Source organism: Myiozetetes cayanensis, unplaced genomic scaffold (assembly GCF_022539395.1).
Source record: "Myiozetetes cayanensis isolate MyiCay16 unplaced genomic scaffold, myiCay2020 scf2-11, whole genome shotgun sequence".
NCBI lineage: Eukaryota > Metazoa > Chordata > Aves > Passeriformes > Tyrannidae > Myiozetetes > Myiozetetes cayanensis.
Genome location: NW_026087411.1, coordinates 41,969,160 through 41,992,595, shown reverse-complemented (window position 1 = coordinate 41,992,595; position 23,436 = coordinate 41,969,160). Strand labels below are relative to the sequence as shown.

General features: G+C 42.2%; 2 protein-coding genes across 5 annotated transcripts in view; both read right to left on the bottom strand.

Moving 5' to 3' along the window:
* Positions 1–23,436, bottom strand: part of ARV1 (ARV1 homolog, fatty acid homeostasis modulator) — a 124,341-nt gene that overhangs the window by 28,136 nt on the left and 72,769 nt on the right. The window lies entirely within an intron of this gene.
* The window catches only part of TRIM67 (tripartite motif containing 67), a 45,631-nt gene that overhangs the window by 9,262 nt on the left and 12,933 nt on the right, over positions 1–23,436 (bottom strand). Inside the window, exons 4-8 of one of the 4 annotated variants that reach the window (XM_050316672.1) lie at positions 22,216–22,326; positions 19,984–20,143; positions 12,044–12,201; positions 8,996–9,134; positions 7,651–7,954 (exon numbers count right to left, since the gene is read on the bottom strand). In XM_050316672.1, the coding sequence (XP_050172629.1) occupies positions 7,651–7,954; positions 8,996–9,134; positions 12,044–12,201; positions 19,984–20,143; positions 22,216–22,326 (872 nt within the window). The remainder of the gene's footprint in view (positions 1–7,650; positions 7,955–8,995; positions 9,135–12,043; positions 12,202–19,983; positions 20,144–22,215; positions 22,327–23,436) is intronic. The other 3 variants (XM_050316673.1, XM_050316674.1, XM_050316675.1) reach the window with 3 other exon arrangements.

Below are 23,436 nucleotides of genomic sequence, written 5' to 3'. Positions count from 1 at the left end.
GGGATGGGGACCTGCCATCTCCCCACAGTGAGACTGGCTCAGGCAGGAATAAGCAGGTCCACAGGTAAGGAGGAGCTCCTCACTGTGCTGCTGCCAGGGAGGATGGACCTTTTCTGAGGCTGAACAGTTTCTCCTACTGAGCACCCCACGCTTTCCTTGGGAAGAGTGCTTTGAGGACTCCAGTGTTTTTTGGACTGCTTTCATGGTCACTTTCTTTAGGAGAAGAGGAGGGAGAGTCAAGTTTCAAATTATGCAAGGCATTTCCTCACTCTTCTGTATACAATTCAGACAGGATTATAGATAATTTTTCTAATAAATGCCTTTGTTGTGACAAAAGAAGTCAGCTAGCTCAAGAGACAAACTGATGTTGCTCTCTCCTGGTACACTTCTCTGGCAGCACGTATATAAGCTGCTTAATGACAGGTATACCACAGGTGCCCAGTGATCTGTAGGCCATATACAAGGAAAATACAACTTTTTTGTTACAATACTTCCTCAATAAATACTTATCATTCATTAAATGATAATCCCATTCTGAAGATACGCACCACTCTTCCATTATTTCAAGTAAATCTCACTTGTCCTGTGCATTTTGATTTCTGTGTGCAACAGTAAGTCCTGAGTGCAGAAGTGCTGTTCAGAAGCCTGGAAGGTTGGCATGCAGAGAAGGGAATTTGGCTACCATGAAAAATGCCCTTGCTTGTGGCAGTGGAGGCTGTTACTCCAAGATGCATTCAGTAACAGCTTGGACAATGCGCCGAATAGGACTGCATGAATTGGCTTGAGGAATTAGGAAGGGTAGTTTCACTGTTATTGAAAAATAAGTCTTAACAATGTATGAACACTTTAATAAACTCAATAAACTCCATTAATAATATTTTAATCTCTAGCTTTACAGCAATTTAACAACTTTACCATGTCTATTGTCAATGACAGTATTTTTCAGTCAATTGTATCATTTTTGTGTGATAAAAAAACTGGTCTTGAGATCTCTGAAATCAATGAAGAGACTCTCCTGATTGCAGAGGCCTTTAAGGCTAAAATGCAAATACTCTATTTCCTGTTGTCTTTCAGTGTAAAACATTTCAGTGTGAATTCCACCTCTTTCTTTACATAAGCACATAGTGGCTGGAGTATCATGTGCAGCACCTGGTACTCCTGCTCTTGGGAACTTTACCAAGGAATGGATCAATTACAGTGCATGCCAGTGCCTCTTGTTAACAGGCATACAGCATCTCTCATAGAATAGTTTGTTTTGGAAGGGACCTTTAAAGGTCATCTAGTCCAACTCCCTGGCATTAAGCAGGGACATCTTCAACTAATTCAGATTGCTCAGAGCCCCATCCAATCTTATCTTGATTGTTTTCAGGAATGTGGGATCTACCATCTCTCTAGGGAACCTGATTCAGTGTTTCACCATGCACATACTAAAAAATGTCTTCCTTTTATCTAGTCTGAATTTGTCCTCTTTTAGTTTAAAACCTTGTCCTATCACAACAGGCCCTGCTAAAAAGTCTGTCTCCATCTTTCTTATAAGCCCCCTTTAAGTATTGAAAAACTACAGTAAGGCCTCCCTGGAGCCTTCTCTTCCCCAGGTTGAACAACCCCATATTTCTCAGCCTTTCTTCAGGGAAGAGGTGTTCATCTGTCTGATAATTTTTGTGGACCCATTCCAACAGATCCATGTATTTCCTGTGCTGACGACCACAAAGCTGGATGCAGTTCTCCAGGTAAGGTCTCACAAGAACAGACTAGAGGGGGAGAATCATCTCCCTCAAGCTGCTGGCCATGTTTTTGTTTTGATGCAGCCCAGGATACAGCTGGCCTTCTGGGTTTCAACTGCACACTGACAGGTCATGTGCAGCCTCTTATCCACTGACAACTCCAAATCCTTCTTGGCTGGGCTTCTCTCAATCCTTTCATCCTCTATACTGCCCTGACTTAGATGTAGGGCTCTGGACTTGGCTTTGTTGAAACTCACGAGGTTCCCATAGGGTTCCCACTTCTTAAACTTGTCCATGTCTCTCTGGATGACATTCTGCCCCTCAGGTCTGTCAACCACAGTGTTGAGCTTCGTGTTGTCTGTAAACTTGCTGATGGTGCACTCAATCCCATTGTTTATGACATTCACGAAGACATTAAATATAACTGGTCCCAATATAGACCCCACCTGTCACCAATCTCCACCTGAATATGTAGCTGTTGACCACTACCCTCTGGACGTAACCATCCAACCGATTCCTTATCCACGGAACAGTCCATCCAACAAACCCATGTCTCCAATCTAGAGAGAAGGATGTTGTGGGGAACCATGTCAAAGGCCTTACAGAAGTCCAGATAGACATTACCCATAGCTCTTCCGTTGTCCACTGCTGTAGTCACTTCACCATAGAAGGCCACTAGGTTGGTCAGGCAGACCATGCCCTTGGTGAAGCCGTGCTGGATGTCTCAAATCACCTGCTTGTACTCCATGTGCCTTAGCATAGCTTCTAAGAGGGTCTGTTCCATGGCATTCCCAGGCACAGATTTCCAGGAACAAGACAAAAAGGTACCTCCCAAACCTATAACTCTGCTGTAAAGTGTTTTCTTAACCAGTTTCCTCAACCTATTCTCAGAGGTTCCCTCTGTTGTTCACAGAATCACAGAATATGCTGAGTTGGAAGGGACTCATAAGGGTCATTAAATCCAACTCCTGGCCCTGTACAGGACCATCTCTAAGACTCACACCATGTGCCTGAGAGTATTGTTCAAACACTCCTTGAAATCTGTCAGGCTTGGTGCTGTGACCACTTCCCTGGGAGCCTGTTCCATTGCCCAACCAACCTCTTCACAAGGGTGAAGAACCTTTTTTCTAATATCCAATCTAAACCTCCCCTGACATAACTTCAGGCCATTCTCTTGGGTCCTGTCACTGGTAACTACAGAGAAGAGATCAGTGCCTGCCCCTCCTCTTCCTCTCAGGAGGAAGTTGTAGACTGCAATGTGGTCTCCACTCAGTCTCCTCTTCTCCAGGCTGAACAGACCAAGTGACCTCAGCTGCTCCTCACGTGGCTTCCCCTCAAGTCCCTTCACCATCTTCATTGCCTTCCTTTGGACACTCTCCAATAGCTTTATATCTTTCTTACATTGTGATGCCCAAAACTGCACACAATATTCAAGGTGAGGCCACTCCAGTGCAGAGCAGAGCAGGACAATCTTCTCTCTCGACTGGCTCATGATGCTTTGCCTGATGCCCCCCAGGACACGGTTGGCCCTGCTGGCTGCCAGGGCACTGCTGACTCATATTCAACTTGACATCGACCAGGATTCCCAGGTCCCTTTCCACGGCACTGCTTTCCAGCATCTCACTCCCCAGTCTGCACAAACATCCAGGGTCGCCCCATCCCAGGTGCAGAATTCAGCACTTTTCTTTGTCGAACTTCCTCTGGTTGGTGATTGCCCAGTATTTCAATTTGTCGAAATCTCTCTGCAGGACTTCTCTGCTTTCCAGGGAGTAAACAGCTCCTCTGAGTTTTGTATCATCTGCAGACTTGCTTAGTACCCCTTCCAGTCCTGAATCCAAGATATTTATTAAGATGTTGAAGAGCACAGGGCCCAAGATGGAGCCCTGTGGAACCCCACCACTGACAGGTCACCAGTCTGATGTCACCCTAGTCACTATTATCCTCTGTGCTCGACCCATGAGCCAAGATATGTTTATCCAACTGTGTCAGAAGGATACATTTTGTCCAGAAGGATACTGTGGGAGACAGTATTGAAAGCTTTACTGAAATCCCAAGAGGTTGCATCAACTGGTTTCCCTTGATCAGACAGGTGGGTTTCCTTGTCATAAAAGGAAATCATGTTTGATAAGCAGGTCTTTCATCTCATGGAGCTGTGCTGGCTGTGACTGATGACAGCACTGTCCTTCAGGAGTTCTTCAATACCTCCCAGAATAATCTTCTCCATAACTTTACCAGGCACTGAAGTGAGACTGACAGGCCTGTAGTTTCCATGGTCCTCCTTCTTGCCTTTCTTGAAAATCGGGACAACGTTCACCAGCTTCCAGTCAGCTGGAACCTTTCTAGATTCCCAAGACCACTCAAAAATCATTGAGAGAGGTTTTGCGATGACATCAGTCATCTCTTTGAGGATTCTGGGATGAATCCCATCAGGCCCCATAGATTTGTAGGGATCCAGTTTGAGCAGCAGATCCTGCACAATTTCAGGATTGACTGGGAGCTGACAATTCTCATAGTCATTATGCTCTAGCTCAGGTCACTGAGACCCCCTTGGTCTGTCATCAGTGTTGAAGACAGAGGCAAAGAAAGCATTAAACATCTGTGCCTTGTCTCTGTCCCTGTTTGTGAAGTGACCATCCACTTCCTGTAAGCCAATGATATTTCTATACTGCCTGTTGCACTAATGTATTTGAAAAATCTCTTTTTATTGTTCCCCACATTTCTGGCAGCTTCAGCTCCAGCTGAGCTTTGGCTGCACAAATTTTCTCCCTACAACGACAAGCAGCATCTCTGAATTCTTCCCATGTCACTTGACCTTGCTCCCACTGTGCACACACCTCACCTTTTTGCCTTATCTCCAAGAGAAGATCCCTGCTTAGGCAAGTCAGCCTTCTGCGTCACCCACTTGACTTCTGACATTTGGGAATTGCCTCCTCCTGTGCCCTTAGGAAGCGATATTTAAGAAGTGACCAGCACTGATGGACCCAAGCACCTGTAAAAACATTTTCCCAGGGGACCTTACTTACTGGTTTCCTGAGCAGCCTGAAGTCTGCTCTCCTCATGCCTGGAGCTGAGGTTTTTCTGGCACTTTTCCTCCTGTCAACAGAGATTCTAAACTTCACCACTTTGTGGTTGCTGTGGCAAAGACAGCCACCAATCTCCACCTCGCTCACAAGATCCCCTCTGTTGACAAGCAGCAGATCAAGGAGGTCATCTTTCCAAGTTGGCTCCCCTAGGACCTGTTCCTTAAAGTTGTCATCCAAGTCTTTTAGGAATCTTCTGGCCCATGTTGCAGCAGCAGTGTGATGTTCCCAGTTAATTTCTGGCAAGTTGAAGTCCCCCATAAGGACAAGGGTAGTTGACTTGGAAGTGTCTCTTAGTTCCTCAAAGAATAATTAATTCAACAGTGTCATCATCCTGGCTAGGAGGTCTATAGTAGACCTATAGTAATGCTTTTTGTTAGCATTGGAGTCTTCTGTTCATGCCTCTTCCGGCATTAAAGAAGTCACGCTAGTTTTTAAGGGTGTAAAGAGATCCAATTTTGCATGCCGTGAGTGAAAGGAACAGAAAAGTCCTCTAAATGTGACATGTTGCATGAATCAGTCTTTCAAGCTCTACCTTAGGTTATCCTTGAAGATGGTAATTTATTTATTGCCCTAATTTATTCTTGGTAAGCTTAGGAAGCACAAAACTATTACTAAGGTATAACTTTCATCACACTAACATCCAAGAGGCTTAAAGTTGGCAATTAATTTCCTTTGGACTATAATACAGAACTGTCATGCACTTGTGTCCAGTGGGGAAAAACAACTAGGCAGCAATAACTCTTTCCACAAGACTATTACAGCTAATGAGTTAAAAAACTGACCTAGTTGACTGGCACAGTTAAAAATATAATGCTTAGACCTAATTTCATTGAAGCGCATATGATTTCATAAGACTACATGCCCTTTGCAATTGTACTTCACTTGATATTCCATGGGTCTATCCATGCCTTGGATGTGCCTTTGTGTTTTTTCAGGTGAAAACTGCGAAAGTATCATCAACAGAGAGCACTTTGTTCTCACGATTAAGCAGGATGATTGGAAATCATAAGTGTTTCCATTGTTTGCGCTTCCTAGAAAAAAACCTTTTGCTTAGGTTGCGTGTTGCTTGCCGGGAGGAGCATGCTGAGGACCAAATCTATAAAATAGGTTTCTGGGACAGTAGTACACAGAATGGTTGCCAGCTTTTTTCCAGAAAACATAAGCTGTTCCACAGAGCATTAAAATTAATACAGCTTAACATTACTTCCGCCCTAAATCGAATCAAGATGTTAAAGGGACAGAGAACTTTTTGATGTATTTCTTATATTGATGCTATTTTATTCTATTTTGTCTTACTGATGTTATTTTACTCTATTTTGTCATAGGACTTGATCTAAGGTCTTTAGAGTCACGGAAAACAACCCAATTGACTTCAGATGGCTTTTGATCTAGCTAAAAGATTCTTCCACCTGTCTCTAATGAACTGCCAAATCAAACCATATTTCAAACAAAAATTCCCAACAATTGCAGTATATTTACCTAAAATACAGATATGCTGCAGAGTATAAATGACTTCAACAGAAAACATTATAACCAACCTTAGGATACAGTGCATGTTGACATGAACTTATCCCTTTAAGGAGATACCTGCATTTGAGTGTTTTAAAAATCACTGCAAAACCTTCTTTTCATCATCTGGTGTAACAGAAACAAGACCTGAGATAATGAGTGTGGAAGACCTTCTGAAACAATCAGTAGAAAACTAAATCGAAATTGATTCCTACTCTGCCACAGACCTGCTACACATCCTTGGTCAGTCACTTTATTCATAAATCACTCTCCCATTGTGACAGAATATGTATACAAATACACTATTTTCCATTTCTCTTCAGAGAAGATCTTCTCAAAGATCTCAGTTATTGTAGTACTCAGCTGACCTTCAGCTAAGGCCTCCCCTCTCATGGGACACAGAGAGAGAGCAGTGCAGTTCTGCTCTGGTGGATACCTCAGGAGCTTCACACAAAGTTGGTCATGTAGCCCCTACACTGTCTGGCCTCACTTCAATGAAACAAAGCCAGCACTAGGCAGAAGTAACTATCCTAAGCACTGAAGGTCAGTCAACCATGTCAGTGCAACAGAGGATCTGTGCTGACAGTCATTTTCTCTATGTGATCCGTCCCTGGAGGTCGCTTCAGCTAGGACGTGTCTCCCCACTGCTCTGTTGCATAGAGAACACAGAGCCTCTCAGAAGTGGAAGAAAGAGTTAACAGTGCTTTGGGGGCTTTCTGAAATCCTCCTTTTGTCCAAGTTGCTTGTACTAGTTGAGATGCTTCTCAAAGATCTTTGGTACAATGGCTCTGTTGAACAAAAGCTGTCACTTAGGCCTCACTGTCAGAGAGTCCCTTGTGTCCAGATCTGCCTAGGTGTGACCTACAGCATTACCTTTAATCAGCTTTCAGAACTAGAAATAAACACCTGCCTTTGGAATAGGTGATCACCAGTGCTTTGCCTAATTGTTGTGCAAACTTACAGCCAGGATTCTTCCTAAGGAAGAGAATCAACCACCTTTCTCCCTGTGCTCCTCCAGCAGTGAGAGACAAGCCCTATATACAATTGTGCTATGCTCCCGTCTGCTGATGTGGATGGGACACACAGTAGTGGGATTAAATCACAGCAGGGGGGATTTAAACTAGACCTGAGGAAAAAACTGCTAACAGTGAGGATAACAAACACCAACCCAGATTGTTAAGATGCAATCACTGTCACTAGTGATTTTAAGAAGTAATAAAATAACTACATTTAGCCAGTAGTCGAACTAAATGGCTTGCTGCGACACCTGCCTCTGATGCACAGCAGGAAATTGGGAAATGCAGTAACGAGAAAAGCTTGCAAGCAGCACTTACCGATTGGTGTGAGAATTGCAGTGCATGAACCAGCTGCGGTTGTTGTCAACGTACATGGCCCATGCCTTGTCATCCTTGCCCAGCATCATGTCCTTGACAACGTTAATCCTGGCAATGCCAAAAGCTGGATCTGGATGGTTGTCATACCGGTCCACATGCAGTTCCCAGTAATGCACGCCCTTGGAGAAGGCTGCTGTGCCAAGAACAACCCGGTCATCGTAGCTGTTGCAGGTGGCAGTCTGGTTGTCGTTCGACAGCACTATGTCTCTGTGAGCTGAGGAGGGGTCAAAGGTGAACCACGCCACTGTGGAAAGGCAAAAGGAAAGGCAGGATTATACTAGGAGGGGCTGTGTCCAAGTGTTGACTCCTTTACTTCAATTGCAAGGGTAAGAGTTTCCTAAAAACTCCACTGCGCTTCGAGGTAATAAAGGCAATCTTTCCTTATTACTGTAGGCAGCTACACAAGATTGCTCTGAGCTGTTCTTCAGCTGTTCTTCAGCTCAGAAGTGCCTTATATTACCTATGCTTGTTCCCCTGAAGTTAAGGGCAGTGACTTTGTGTTCACACACAGTAACAAGAAAGTCACTGAGGACACAAAAGCTTCTTCATGATGTGGAAACTACTCACATAGGTGAATTAACTCAATCTCACCTTTAATGGAAATAGAAATCCACTGTGCTTGTGCTAGTGAGGACTGACTTCACTAGTTTATCAAAGTGAAGGTCTTTTTCAAAAAAAAAGCTAAGAAAAAAAAATGAAAAAGCTCTTAAAGTATAAATATTTTACACTGGCCTATTTTGGCAACACAGCATAGAGTGGAAGTGGTAATAGCATGCACTTCTTGATTCATTACAATATCATTAATGAAGATGAACTTCCTGTAGTGTCCGTATGGATGTCAAGTATAATTACGGGGGAACAAGCATGAATTCCCATCTCTGCATTATCAAACCTTGCTGGGAAATTGAAGCAGTAGTGAAGAAAAAGGCAAATCCCAAAGATATATGGAGAAGGGGAGACAAGTAGAACAAGAAGTATCACAAGTTGCATAACTACTTCTGTATGCTAATGCTGGCAAATATCTTACTTAAATCCTAGACTTTTTCAGCCAACTAAAATCACAAGATTTAAAACCTGAAGTGTTACTGATAATGGAAAATCACCACAAGTGCTAGGAAGAGAGCTCAATCCCTGTGCACACTCAGTTCCTCACCTCTTCTCTCAGGTGATCCAAAATTTCCATGCCCTAAGTGTCAAATACATTAGTGCGTGTAAAGGGATGCAAGTGTCCTGCCACTTAGACCTGCAGCTTTTCACTTAGAAACTGGCAAAAAACCCAACTCACCATCTGACGTCTGTAAAATAACTGTCTTGCTGTAAGGACCAACTCCTGAGGAGTTGAAAGCTTTGACTCTTGCATTATAGGTGCTGTTGAAATGAAGGCCATCAATGGTGCAGAGAGTCTCCTTGCCAACATACACTTCCTAAACATTCAAAAAATAAAAAGGGAGAGAGAGAAAGAGGAACATGGTGTAACTGTTTCTCTGTGCCTCATGGTCACATGTTAGGACTTCCATAAATACAAGCCAAAAGTGAACAGCTTCTCTTTTTTTCCCAAGATGTGGCAATTACACTGTTATATCACAGGCAGCCACAGCAGTGGAGACATCAAGGATTGTTAGTGAAGACACTAAAGTGAAAACAAAGCTGGAAGGGTAAAGCAGTAAAGGGCAACAGACAAATCTTGATTTTTATCCTCTTTTCCTAAACATCAGCTCCAAACCACTACTATTCCAGTGTCTGACACCCTGTGGCCGTTATTATATTTATGTAAGACAGAAAGAGGGGGGCATATAAAAATAAAAAAGCCAAGTAAGTGCAATTTTATTCTGTCGGAAAGGTTGCCTTATGCCTGAGTTAAAATGTAACTTTGAAACCTTAAAACATAGGGTCAGAAGAAAGTGATCTAAAAATTAGGATCACATGCATCACATGATGAAACAGTAACTAAACAACAGAGATATCAAAAAAGTCTGCAAAGATTTATGAAACATCAAGTACTTGTGTAATGTGAAATATTTCAGGAGGAGGAACACCTAGGCAGACCAATGAAGAGGATCAGTCAGATTATATAGGCTATTATGAACTGAAAGAAGCCTAGAAACCTTGTGTTCTTTTGAAAACTGAATAGAAATTGACAGAAAAGCAAAAAGAATCCTGTCTTGGCAGCTGGTTAAAAGACACTATTCCTTTCCCCCTCTGATTTCTCTGACTCTGTGAAATCCATAGGTTTATGGTGGCAAAGGCCCTGAAGTGCTTAAGCCTGTCACTAAGCAGGCCACTCAGGCTCCAGTTCAGTTAAGACACTTAAGTACATTCCTAGGAGTAGTTGTGATGATTAGGGCTCTTTGATATGAACCTAAAGTGAATTAACTACGTGATGAATAGGAAAGGAATTACTTAAACTTACAGCAGGCCACATCTCTGGCCACTTTGCTACCATGGTGGCTGCCACAACAGCTAAATCTCTTGGGCCCTGAGTTAGCTGGTGATCTTTCATGGAGACAAAGAAGAGTTTTAGTAAAATAACATAATTTATCTCCATGCCATAAGATATGTTGTCTGTGCAAAAACGTCGTATTTGTAGGAAAACTCTCACATTTTCTAATCTGCTTCATTTTCACCACTGTTCACTGTTTCAGTTTATTCAGATTCTTCTACAATGGGTGACAAAAACAGTTATTTAAATCCACCCACCAAATACTGATAAACATTGGTCAGTGAAAGTGCTTTCAGATATATAATTCTTAATGAAAAGGTTTAGCAAACCCTTGTGGAAATGACACTGATGAGAAGCCTGCCTTTTAATGGGTAAAGTTGAGGATGTTTCTACCACAGCAAGCAGAGCATTCCCCTCAGAACTTATCACCTTGTGTTTTTAAGGATTGAGATGGTTTTGTAACTTTTTCAATCCAAAATCTTGACATGGTAATGCCAACAGCACTAAAACCTTTGGCAATTACAAAACCCACCCACACAAATGAGCTTGGGTACACACCAGCCTGAAATCTTGTTATTCACAAGTATTTATTTAGATGTGAATACTATTTGAAAATGTTTATCCAAGACACTGGAATTCTAACACCTTGTTCCTAACTCTTCATTCATTGCACACTGATAACACTCTTGTCTACTAATATTAACTATACTGGTAGCTCCCAGCAGCCATTCACAAAAGCACCTTTTCACAGTCTCAGTAATGGAGAGCAAACCCCTGTGAAATGTTACTTGGACCAAGGAACTGAGGAGACTTTACAAAACTACAGTGCACTCTTCAAAATGCCCTGCCAATATTTCTGTCCCTTCTAATGAGGGGTGTCCAAATCAGGTACCTTTACTGTCTGTGAGTGTAGTGGTTTGGCACAGGAAGGCAGTTCCTTAGGTGGAACCATGCCAGGACATTTTCAGCTTGAGAAATCTTTAGGTTTCCAGTGAGAAGCCAGTTTGCAGCTCCCGAAGGAATGTCATTGCATGTTTTTGGCAAAATTCCCCATTTGTGAAGACAGCAGCTGTACCCCACAACTATCTCCAAATGCTTTCAAGGCACTAGCCCCTAGGGAAAGCACTGGGCCAGCCTGGTCCTGGAGCAACAGCAGCCTGAAGCCTGCCTGACAAGGAAGAGACACAGCTTCTAGCAAGACATGGCTGGCAGAAAGCTGATTGTATTACTTCCATAATCTGTTTATTAGGATGTGTTAGGAAAGGATGGGAGCCTATAAGTACTCTGCCCCAGCAACCAGGAGCACTTAGTTGTGACATTCACCCTGAGGGTCTTGAAGAACAGCACTTGGGATGCCTTTCCATACTTACCAACTCCATCACAGTTTGTCTGTGGAAAGCTTTCACCAGCCTGGTCTCATCCACTCCCAGGGACAAGTTTTTCAAATCCTGTATTTTTATGCAGGATTTTATTTTCACTCAGAAAATCAAGAAAAACTGAGTTGCATTTCTGGAGCAAGAATGTCAGCAGTTGAAATGGGGTGCTTTGGACAGATGAGAGTATGGGCTTCAAAGAAATCTGTGTTGTGTGCATGAACCACTTCCAGCTCCTGCAGGCTGGTATGGGATTTTCTGCTTTGGTACAATCAATACCTCAAGGGTTGCTTTGCAAGAGGCATGAGAATAACCTCAACCAAGTTTCCTACCTAAGCCAGTGGTCCTTCTAGTAAGCAGCATCTGCACTTCTTTCTACATCAACATAATGGAAGCAGGAATGTTTCAACAGCTTGTATCTTACCTAACCCCTCTCCCCACCTTCAGACAGAAACAAATCCATATCCAGAGGAAACTCACATACAAAGAAACACAAATAAATGCTGAATTAAATTCTCACTCGGAATTGGCCACCATCTCCATCATCAAGTTCCAAGATATAACCCTCCACTGGGTTGTGGCTCAAAGGTGGCATCCTCCAGGCCAATGTCACACTGTTGTTTCTGGTGCAACACTTCTCCAGCTGCAGTAATGGGACGGGTGGCACTGAAACAGGAACTGGGTACAGATTAGTGTAACTCTGCCCTACCCCATTAGGCTGTGCCACGAGCAGTATGGCAATGGCTCACTTCCCTCCCCTCACAGGGGAGCCAGTATTTGTTAGGAAGAGGGTCCATTCCTTTTCTTAAAACAAAAGGCAGTAAAAATCATATAACAAGCTGTTCTTACACAGTTAGACAAATAATTTGGCTGAAATATGTAAACAGAAACATATCTGGACTTGCTTCTGGTGCCTCATAAGAACTACAGTGTGGGGACCTCATGTTTGGCTTCCTTCCAAGGAGTCACTGTCTGGAAGAGTTTTTTCTCACACTGGAGCAGCCGCTGTCCCCAAAAGGAGGGACAGGGAGTTTCTTAGGCCATAGGGCAGCTCGGAGATGCAGTGCTTCCAGGAAGTTCGGCATGTTAGCAAAGAACTGGATTATGAACCAGCAGATCAGCTCTTCCTCCCAGCACGGCAGCAAGACAGAGCCTGAACTCAACAACAGTAGGATGATAATTCATCATTTTAATTGCTGGGCTTTTTAAAAAACCTAATCTAATTTTTGAAGTCTAATCTAATGCACCACCCCCATTCCCCCCAGCTTTTCATTAAAACCACCTTGGATATGTTATCTTTATGGCAGCCATACTTGAAAGAAACTGTTAAAGAAAACTGTTCCAATTGCAAATTTTAGCTAAATCCCTTGGTTCAGTGAGCAAAAAGAACTCCTGCACCACAGGAGACTTCTCTTGGAAATTACATGTGTGAAGTTATCTACCAACATGTCTTTTTATTGACTTGCTCAGGAGAAACACCAAGAGACTGTTGACCAGAGCAGCATCTTAAAAACAAAAATAAACTGAGTAAAACATTCATCTGTGCCTCTGTGGGAAAGAGGCCTCTCCCCCACCTTTCCTAAACAGACCTAAACTCTCACTGTTCGCTCTTTGCTGAAAATTATGAAGTGTAAGTTTAGTCTTCTGAATAAACCAGGCATGGATCTTTTGCACTGCTGAGGCCATACAGGTTAAGTAGGATGCAAGTGATGCACAGACCCCGTCTGGTCTTCTGCCCAAGACTGTATTTCACCATTTAGTATCATTTCTGCAGAGCTCAATCATATCTTACAAGGAACTGAGCTGTATGAGCATTCATTGACTTAGTTCTTAGCAATATCAGTTTTTTCTTTTATCTACTCTGCTTTGACCCTCTTTTTTATTTTCCCCCCTCTGTCTGCATAAGACCTAGGCCCTTGTGTTGTTCCTTTCATCCTATTTTACATCTCTGGATTAAAGAGGACTGTTCACATTTTGTGCACCAAACAGACTGTGGGAAAATGGACGATGCTGTGTGATGGGGCTAAGGCTTCACCCCCACTTTGGAAGTGACACAAAAGTCAACAACAGACTTTGATAAACAGTGCAGAAGATACCATGGCTTTCTTCTGGCATTATCCATCACCACAGTGAATGCAGATGGTTGGTAGCCTAGAAGAATGAAACAAAAGAGCTTTCTAAATTAGCTCTTGAAGGTTTTTCTGTGAAAAGAAAGCCTTGTTCCTATTCTTTGATATTTAAGGGTGATTCAGAGGGTATAATAAATAAAAACCTGCTTGCTTTCTCACATGGGAAGTTCAGACTCTTCTCCAGGAGACACTGTGTCTGGAGAAGTAACAGAGATGTGACATTACAAGAGGAAAAAAACTGAAAATGAGCAATTCAGAGATAATGGGATTTTTTAAGTGAACAGTTTCAACTTTAGAGTTTTTCTGTGATTGTTAGCCCATGCATTCCCTGTGACTGATAAGCCTGGGAGAAGACAGGGCTATGTAAGTCATCCTCACCCCTGTCACTTTTGCTAACCAGCTAACCCTCTCAAGAGGCATTCGCCAGGTCCTCCCCATTTCTAAGACTCCTCCTGGGGAGACTGGATGAAAACCTAATTCCTGAAGTCTATAAGATGCAAAATAGACAATGCCACCTCACCTCTAAACAAACCACTAACCTTTCCAGCCCTGGAAAAAAACTCCTAGGAACACTGATGGGAGGCTTCCAGGGACTCTTCATGTGATGCACAATGCTGGGGGGGAAAAAAAAAAGAGCAGAATTCTTGGGAGAGAGTAACTGTTTTATGAGTCCCTTTTAATTACAGAATCAGTAATTCTGTCTAGGAATAGAATACGCTTTCATCCAGCAAAGTGCTCTTCTTTCCACTTCCCAGTGGAAGCGTGAATTTGGCCCTGTGGGTGAGAGTTACACATACTGTGGGGAAGTTCCTTGTCTCTTTTACCATGTTGCTGGACATTCATGTTTTTGTGAATAATTCATATCAGCTTTCTACTCTTTTTGAGCCAGCCAGTGGCCTGAACTGCACAACTCTCCTAAAGGAGAGGTAAGATGTTCCTGCCAAGGAGCTGTGCAGCTTTGCTGGATGATGTTTGCTGTGCCTGTCCTCCTGCCTCCTTCACTGCACGCAGATGGGAAAAGATTTGCCTTGGTCTCAGATTACCTTTGGGAGGAGAAAAGACGAACACTTGTAGAAGTCACAGGAAAGTGCAAAGTGAGTTGCATAATTGGGACACTGGTATATACAGGGAAGAGCAATGGGATAGGACTAAGAAGAGAAAAATATAGGCTAAGTGCCAGGAAAAAAAGACTCAGATGTTAAATTACAGTGCTGTCCCACTTCTTGTTCAATTTAAAGTCCTCTAGAGACTTTTTGAAGGAAAAGATTAAAAATATAAAGGGAGAAATGATACTGCATTGGTACAGTAAGACCTAGTAATGAGTCTGAATGATGTCCTTCTATTTTTAAAGTGTTCATGCAGGTCACTCTTAGATAAAAAATGTGATACTGATGTCTCATGTCAACTCAGCAGTCCCCAAAACACATTGCTCAATGTATCTCACAGCTGATGAGGGTAGTCCTCTCACAGGGTACAATAGGGTTGCTCTAAGGTGTTGTCTGTTGTCTTCTTGACTAGCAAGTGGTGCAGTGATGCCCTCCACCTTCCCAGATTAATTTTTAAAGTACTAAATGCAGTCAAAGAACAGGACCCTAAGAAACATGAAAACTCGGATCTTCTCCAAAACTGCAGCCCTGGAATAGCCTGAGTCACTGCTGCAGCAAGTGCTCTACAAACAGTGTTATGAAGAGAGAAGGAAAGACAACAGTCAAAGAGACCTGAGTCCGTGACACAGAGCAGAAAGAACCAAGGGCAAAGCCTACGATGAAACAGTTGCCATTTAATTAACAGGGCTGTTCAGCTCATGGCTGGAGAAGCAGAGATCTGTGGCATGTGATTTATCTGGGTAGCCTTCATGGACTGGTCTGCAGAAGAGGGAAAGAAACACTCCTGACAAGGAGAAGGGGCATATGAATGAATATCCAGAGGTGGTACAGAAAAGTAGAGAGTAGCTATATATTTTCCTATTTTGTACCTAGTCTCTGTTTCACCACAAACTGTGATTGCATGACAGTTCAGCTGTGTGAACAAAACAAACCTGGAATATGTAGTTGCCTGTTCCCATAGCTTCAACTGAGGAAATGTGATGTACACATTAAGCCAGTCATCAGAGGACAGGAAATTTGTGCCAAGGCACTCAGTAAAAGCAATAGAGAGAAGAAAACATGGACAGTGAAAAGGATCTGGGAAAGCTCAAAAGGCCAGCAATTACTAGAGCTGTGTGAGTGTCTCAGCAGGCCAGCTGGCCTGGGAAGAGTGGGACTCTTGCCAGAGGGTTATCAGTGAGACCCTTTGGTCAACATGATTGCTTAAGCATTACTTTTGCATCTATCACATCTATCACATCTCTGCACATTTAATTTGTTACCAAATTGCTTTTTCTTTCTGATTTTTATCTTTTGAGATGAGCTTTAGATATGTGCTTATAGAGAGTCCATCGGTAAGGTACATGAACATGTCATCAAAGCAAATGTAATGTGATTTGTTCTCATTTTCATTCTTCTTTGTCTACCACAGTGAATCAATGTTTACTTGCAAGCATGCTTTCACTCTAAATGACCCATGCAAGCTCACTGAGGTTGAATGAGGCCAGAGTTTGAAAAAAAAATAGAGAAATTCAGTCATGCACTAAGCATTGATAACAATAGTACAGACCTTATATTGCAAAGCTTTTGGAGCAAAACAAGTTTCAGTTAGAATAGCCATGCTGGCCCTATTCCCCTAGATCTCCCCAAAACTTCCTTTACAGATTATATCTGACATCTTTAATGCATCTACTCTTAGATCAACCACCGCAGTGATTTTTTAACACTCACCCCAACACCAACATTTGGCAAATATTGATGACTTGTTGGTGTGCTGAGGTAGGTAGAATTGAAGAAAGAGGAGCAGATGTGAAGAGAGAAGTATGGTTTTTTCTTTGTGAAACTGGAGGCTTCAGAAATACGCAAGTTCTCATCGTGGTAAATAGCAAAATGTCACCCTGCAGTCGTAGGTTCTCCTCACAATCAGAGAAGTGATATTCCCAGTAAGTCTGGATGCTCACTCCTGATATGCAAGACTACTATGAGTGAGAAGATGCAAATTATGCATTTGAAGAAGGACAAATTGTACCTGACAAACTTGGTGGCCTTCTATGACAGGGTTACAGCAGTATTGGATGAAGGAGGAGTGACTTGTGATACCTATCTGAAGTTGTCCAAAGCATTCAACACTGTCGCGCACGACATCCTTGTCTCCAAACTGGAGAGACATGGATTTGATGGATAGACCTCTCTGTGGATAAGGAATTGGCTGGATGGTCACACTCAAAGAGTTGCAGTCAACAGCTCAGTGTCCAAGTGGAGACCAGTGACAATTGGTGTTCCTCATGGGACAGTACTGGGACTGGCACTATTAAATATCCCTGTCAGTGACAAGCTATGTGGGGTGGTCAACACACCGGAGGGAAGGGATGCCGTTCAGAGGAACCTGGACAAGCCTGAGAGTTGGGCTTGCGTGAATCTCATGAAGTTCAGCAAGACCAAGTGCAAGGTCCTGCCCCCGCGTTGAGGCAAACCTGGGCACAAATACAGGCTGGGCAGAGAATGGAGCAAGAGCGGCCCTGGGGAGAGGGACTTGGGAGTGTTGGAGGATGAGATGTTGGACCTGATCCGTCAATGTGCACTGGCAGTCCAACCACATCCTGGGCTGAAGCCCAAAAGAGGTGTGACCAGTAGGTCGAAGGAAGTGATTCTACCCCTCTGCTCTTGTGGATCCCCACCTCAAATACTGCATACAGCTCTGGGGCCCCAGCACAAGAAAGAAGTAGAACTGTTAGAGTGGGTCCAGAAGAGGGACATAAAGATGATCAGAGGGCTGGAGCACCTCTTCTCTGAAGACAGACTGAGAGAATGGGGGTTGCTCAGCCTGGAGAAGAGAAGGCTCCAGGGAGACCTTAGTGTGGTCTTCCAGTACTTAAAGGGACCTACAAGAGAGCTGGAGATGGACATTTTACAGGAGCTTGTAGTGATAGGACAAGGGACAATGGCTTTAAACTGAAAGAGAGTAGGTTTAGATTAGATATTAGGAAGAAAGTCTTTACTATGAGGCAGTGAGGCACTGGAACAGGCTGCCCAGAGAAGTTCTAGGTGCCCCATCCCTGGCATTGTTCAAGACCAGGTTCACAGGGCTTCGAGTAGCCTGGTCTGGTGGTAAGTATCCCTGCACATGGCAGGAGGGTTGGAACTAAGTGATCTTCAATGTCCCATTCCAATCCAAACAATTCTGTGATTCTAAGATAATGCAGAGGTGGTTGAGAAGTCATAGAGGTAAAATTTCAGGAAAACAAAAGACCAAAGTGTCAGACTCAGCAGTTCAAATGGAAACAGACTTCCTGTCATAAATGGAGAAATATAAATACACCTCTATATATTAAACATACCTCAGTACCTGTGAATGTTACGTTGGAACCAGTCAGTGGTTTGTTCTGCTTGGGCACACAGAGGCGTAAGGGGAAATAATGCCATCCCTTATGTGCTTTCAGGAATGGTGGCCAAGTTAACACCCTTTTCACAATTTTTACATGGTGTGTACATGGTCATACTGTTTGTGGTGACCAACTTGATGGGACATTCAACAGATAATCCCTGGTCAAGGCCAAGAGAGCTCGAGCAAAAGCCTTTCCTGAGATGCTTCTGGGGAGCAAAGCCCAAGGGTGTTTGGAAGCTCTGCACAGGTTTGGGCAGAAGCAGTACTGTCCTCTGCTCCTCAGAGAGTGCCTAGCTCAGTAGTGGAGCTTCACTGTGATTTGTATGATAAACGAGAGTGTAGCAGACAATACAATCTTTCAAAAAGTGCTTGTGAATTTGTCTCAATTAAAGTCTTGTAAGTCTTCAAGTTTAAGACCAGATGAATGTTCAAAAGCCAAACACTGAAGTTGCCCTCACCTCAGATGACCTGTGGTTAATTAGCAATCTATGTGACTAGTTTAACTAAATATTACATATGTTTGTAAAGGAGAGTGGTGGAAGCTTAGTATTAAACATATATTATAATAAATATGGCCAGCATTAAATATAAACTGATTTTTAAAGACAAGTGAAGACAGTATTCAGAGGATTTTTATCAGTGCTATTCTTTCTCTCTTGACTCCACTTGCTTGTCTGACAACATTTCAAAGGAACAGTTCTCAGATATTTTTTGAGTAACTTTAACACAGCTTGCTTATGTCAAGATACAAACCATTCTTGGTGAGCAGACTCTGGCCTTTAACTGTTTGTCCATTGTTTCTCCATGTATTTATCTGTCAAAGTATCCATCCTAATTACTTCATCTTGGGTCTCACAGATACAGAATTAGGTCCAGAGAGAACACATAAACTGATTAGAAACCTTTATGCTTGCTCAGAGTTTTAAAAAAAAAAAAAAAAAAAAAAGCACATCAGACATCACAACGTGAATGCCCTTAACTCATTCACTGATTTCTGGCAGCCTGTATCCTGCCATCCACATGTATAATTAAGACTTGAATCACCACTGAGGGAAGTTAATGGCATCATTCCCAGGGACCACAGTGGCTTTCAAATTCAGCCATTCTATGGATCTGTCTAATTCTGATGCAGTTCTCATCCTGCTCCATATAAACAAACCGCATTTCAAGCTCATGATGCTAATTTTCCTTTTTTTTTTTTTTTTGCTTTGTGGCAATGGCATCTATAGTTCATTAGCTTCTGCTTTTAAATACTTTTTAAAACCTCATTTCCTTTTAGCATATCCCTTAGTATTATTCAGACACCTGGTACCATGGAACAATATAACCATGGAGCTACTTTCCCCTTGTGAATCTTTTCCGTGTGATTTTTTTTGTTAAGCTGGGCACTGTTCACAGCACAGTTCAGATATAAGTCAAAAGTCAAAGGCTGGTTGGGTTTTTTTCCCTTTTCAAGCATGTGTGTGTGTGTGTGTCTGTGTGTGTGTTAGTAATATTTGTTTACAACTTCAGCTGTTCCTGACAAGATAGGGGCAACTGGTATTTTGAATTAACCATGTTAAACCTAGGAATGCTACAAAATTGCATAAAGTTTCATGCAGCTCATGTGTTAATAATCTTAAAAGCCTTATTCTGAAGAATGTATCTTTTCAAATCTTTGACTTCATCTGGTGTCTCGCTCACGACAGGTGCGGGGAGCACACCTTTCCAGCGAACACCCAGTAATCTGAATTGTTTTGAACACCTCTTAAAACTATCCAGCAATTTCAAGTTCTCTTTCCTCCCTCAGTGTCCTCACCCCTCCCAGCACTGTTTGAACACATGCATGAAAAACAGAAAAAAGAAAATCATAAAAGCTCACCCCTACATTTCATCTGAATAAAATCCAGCTGGTGAATTGACTGCAGTAAAGGTTCGCTATCCAGAGTCAAGTCAAACTCAGCAGACACTTTTGGCTCCAAGGCTCCTTTGACCCACTGTTCCTGAGATACCTGAACACGCTTGATTAAAGCATCCGAAATCTGAAAGAAAGTATCACGTTTATAATGAAATGGCAGATGCACATATTAAAAGTGACAGAATGCCTGTGAGATACAGCACAAAGGAAATAGGAATGAGACAGCACAGCAGATGAGATGGGATCTGGTTGTTTTGGGATGAGGTCCATTTGTGTTGCATCCTTTCATCTTGTCTTTTCAAAACAAATCTCATTTTAGGGTAGGAAAGTAAGAACTGCATTTATGAAGCCTGGAAAGATTATGTTGTGTGTCATGCCTTTGAATGCCATATATACTTCTGTACTCTTTTCTCTGATCTGCAGTCTACTTATGCTCTCCTGTTTAAAAAGAAGTTACACAAAGAGAGACTCAAATGTTAGAGTCTCTCCATTCAGCAGAGATGATTCAGTGGAGGAAACCTAAAGGAATAAAAAAATCAAATGGTAAGAACAGTGTATATTTCTCACAGTGGGGGTTCTAAATTGTCAGATAGATTTTCAAAGAATAGTATGGATTTTCTGCCATTACATCAAAAGCAAATTCCATTTTTAAAGCTTTGCTCTATCTCAGCCCACAGACAATTAGACCAAAAGTCAGACTAAAATGATCACAACAAATTCTTCTGGAAGTGAAATCCTGGCTCTGTGGAAATCAGTGAAGGCAACTGTCCTTGAGTTCATTGAAGCTGCCATTTGGATATCTGGAGCCCCCACCAGTGAGATTCCTGTAAGTTACAGGGAGTAGAATTTTCTTCTGAGTATGTCAGAGAGAGTTTTTCTTTACTGCAGGAATTCAGACACTTTTCCTCGTTACTCTTACTGGAAGACACTCCTGTCTGAGTCCGTGCATCCACAACTCCTAATCAGTCTGTGCAGTAAGTGGAGGAGAATCCCACAGCCCTCCTACAACCTTGGAGTAACTTACTGGGATGCTGAATCCCTTGGCTGTGTCTCAGTGTCCTGACTGCAGCAGTAGCTGCTCAAAGTAATGCAGTGCATCAGTGTTTGCTGGTTGTCTTGAAAACATCATTAGATAAACCAGGAAAAGGTAAAACCAAAAGTATTTATTTTATAAAAGGGGACTGCAAAGAATGAAGCCACAAAGGTTACAGAAAAAGTAAGCTGAAATGAAAATGAAGCATGTATCTAGCTAGCATGTAGGTAAGACCTAAAGGTTTCATTTGTCCTGTAGTATCCAACTAGCAGCCTGCTAAAATCTGTGTAATCTTGAGATTAATATACACCACATATTCCCCTCTCTTGCTTGAGACCAGACATGACAATAAGAATCAATCTGTTTTTTTAGAAATGCTCTGACAGCCCCCTGACACTCAGGTATTCACATGTGCAAGTGTGCCTTGTTCAGCTGACAGCCATGCACTGTCATTTTGTTTGGTACACCTTTCTTCATAGGCAACAAATAAGGCAACAAAACTAATAGGGCAAAATAAAATCATTCATAAGAAATAGTATAGTTAATAAGAAAAAATAATTTATGGGATAACAAAACTGTTACATTTTGCCTCATCAACAGAAGCTTTCACTGCTTGCACCTAAAAAACAATATCCTCCAACTAAGGCAATTTTCAGCTAGGTCATATTTTGCAAAGAAGGGGTTACCTGGATCCTCCAGCTTCAAGACAGGCCTTGCAGCCCTTTGAGGTACAACAATCCTAGTGAGGCACAGCTACATGCAAGCCCTTCAGGCTGGATTTCCTCACAGTGGAGGTGTTCAAAGGATTCTCACATGGGAAAGCAAACGGGAGAAACACAAAGGGAGAAGTACTACTCTGCTGAGTCACAGACCTCTCCGAATTGATCATGGAGCTCTGTATTTCATTTCTCGGATGAGAATAAAACAATATTCTGCAGAAAGCTATTCTGCAGTTAAAGCCATCTCTTTACTGGGACATTCATGCAGTCACCCGGCTCCCTGAGCTTTTAGACACTACTATCAGGAGTTAAGGTGAACCTGCCTTGGAGGTGGAAGAGGCTAATAAGCAAAGCCACACATTTTTAGATTTAGCTTTAATGTATTTTCCTTTTCTTTTTTTTTTTTTTTTTTTTTTCCCCCCAGGACGTAGGAAAGAAAAATACCTGTAAAAACCCAGAGGGATCATTTTCTTTGATAACTTCTAGGCAGTACTCCATAAGCCCTGTTGACTGGCGTAGCTTCAGTGTACAGTGATTTATCTGGTCCCAAACAACCTGGAAAACAAGCATCAGTACAGTTCTGATGAGTGTCTTAGCTTGCAGTGAATTGTATAAAATTATTTCAGAAGAGACAAAGAATGGAAGAGTGTGTTAAAGCTATGCTTAATTTAGCTGCCATATGGCCATTGCCTTATCTCCATCAGCTTCACTTGCTTGCTCTGTATTGTAAATACCGATAATTAGCTTGGCAAAATGTTGTGCACGGGGAATCTCAATTTTCAGAGCAGATTAATTGCTCTAAGATCAGGCTTGCTTGGGGCAGAAAGAGCACAGAACATGTTTCTGCATCTGTGGTGTTCACATTTCCAATCACACTTTCACTAAAATCCAAGCTTTTAAAAAAATCTCACAGGCAAACTGTGAGAGTTTCTTGCAGATTATGCTCTACCATTATCTTCACAATTCGCCTTTGATCCTGCTCTGCTTAAGGATGCATTCCTGGAATTAAGAAATAAAAAAAGCTGCATCTAATTTTTCTGCAAATTTTGGACCCAGTTCTGCTGCCTCATGGCTGTAGACTGGGCCTAATAGCACTATGTTCTGTTGGACAACTTATGACAACAATAAACTGCAGGATTTGCTGTGCTCTCAGGAGTATGTCCTAAGTATTGGTTCTTGTTAAACAACTTAAATGCTGACCTTAGTAGATTTTATTAGTTGCTATGTTAGATATTTCATTTCAGTTTTTCCTTTTGTCTTAGATACTTTTAATGTGACTCAAAATCGCATACGCAGTTCAACATTGCAAGAAATGTGTCTATTTAAATATTTCTTGACTGCCATTTTGTTCAACCATTTTAGATTTCTTTTCCCCACCTCCCTTTACTGCATTTTTTAATATCTTTTGAGTGGTTCGTGGATTTCTGGAGGAGGTTTGCCTGAATTTGAAGATTTGAAGAGCTATCAAAATCACATTTTACTTGGGCAGAAAGTCCCAGTAACCAAACCACACACAAGTTTCACTGATAAGTAGCTCTCAAAAGATACCCCCAAACCATCAGATAAATAAAACTGGTGGCCTGATTCAACAAAATGCTGAAGTATATGCTTTGTTTTAAGCATGTAAGCACAGTTCTATTGAACTGCTGAACTGAAACCTGTTAA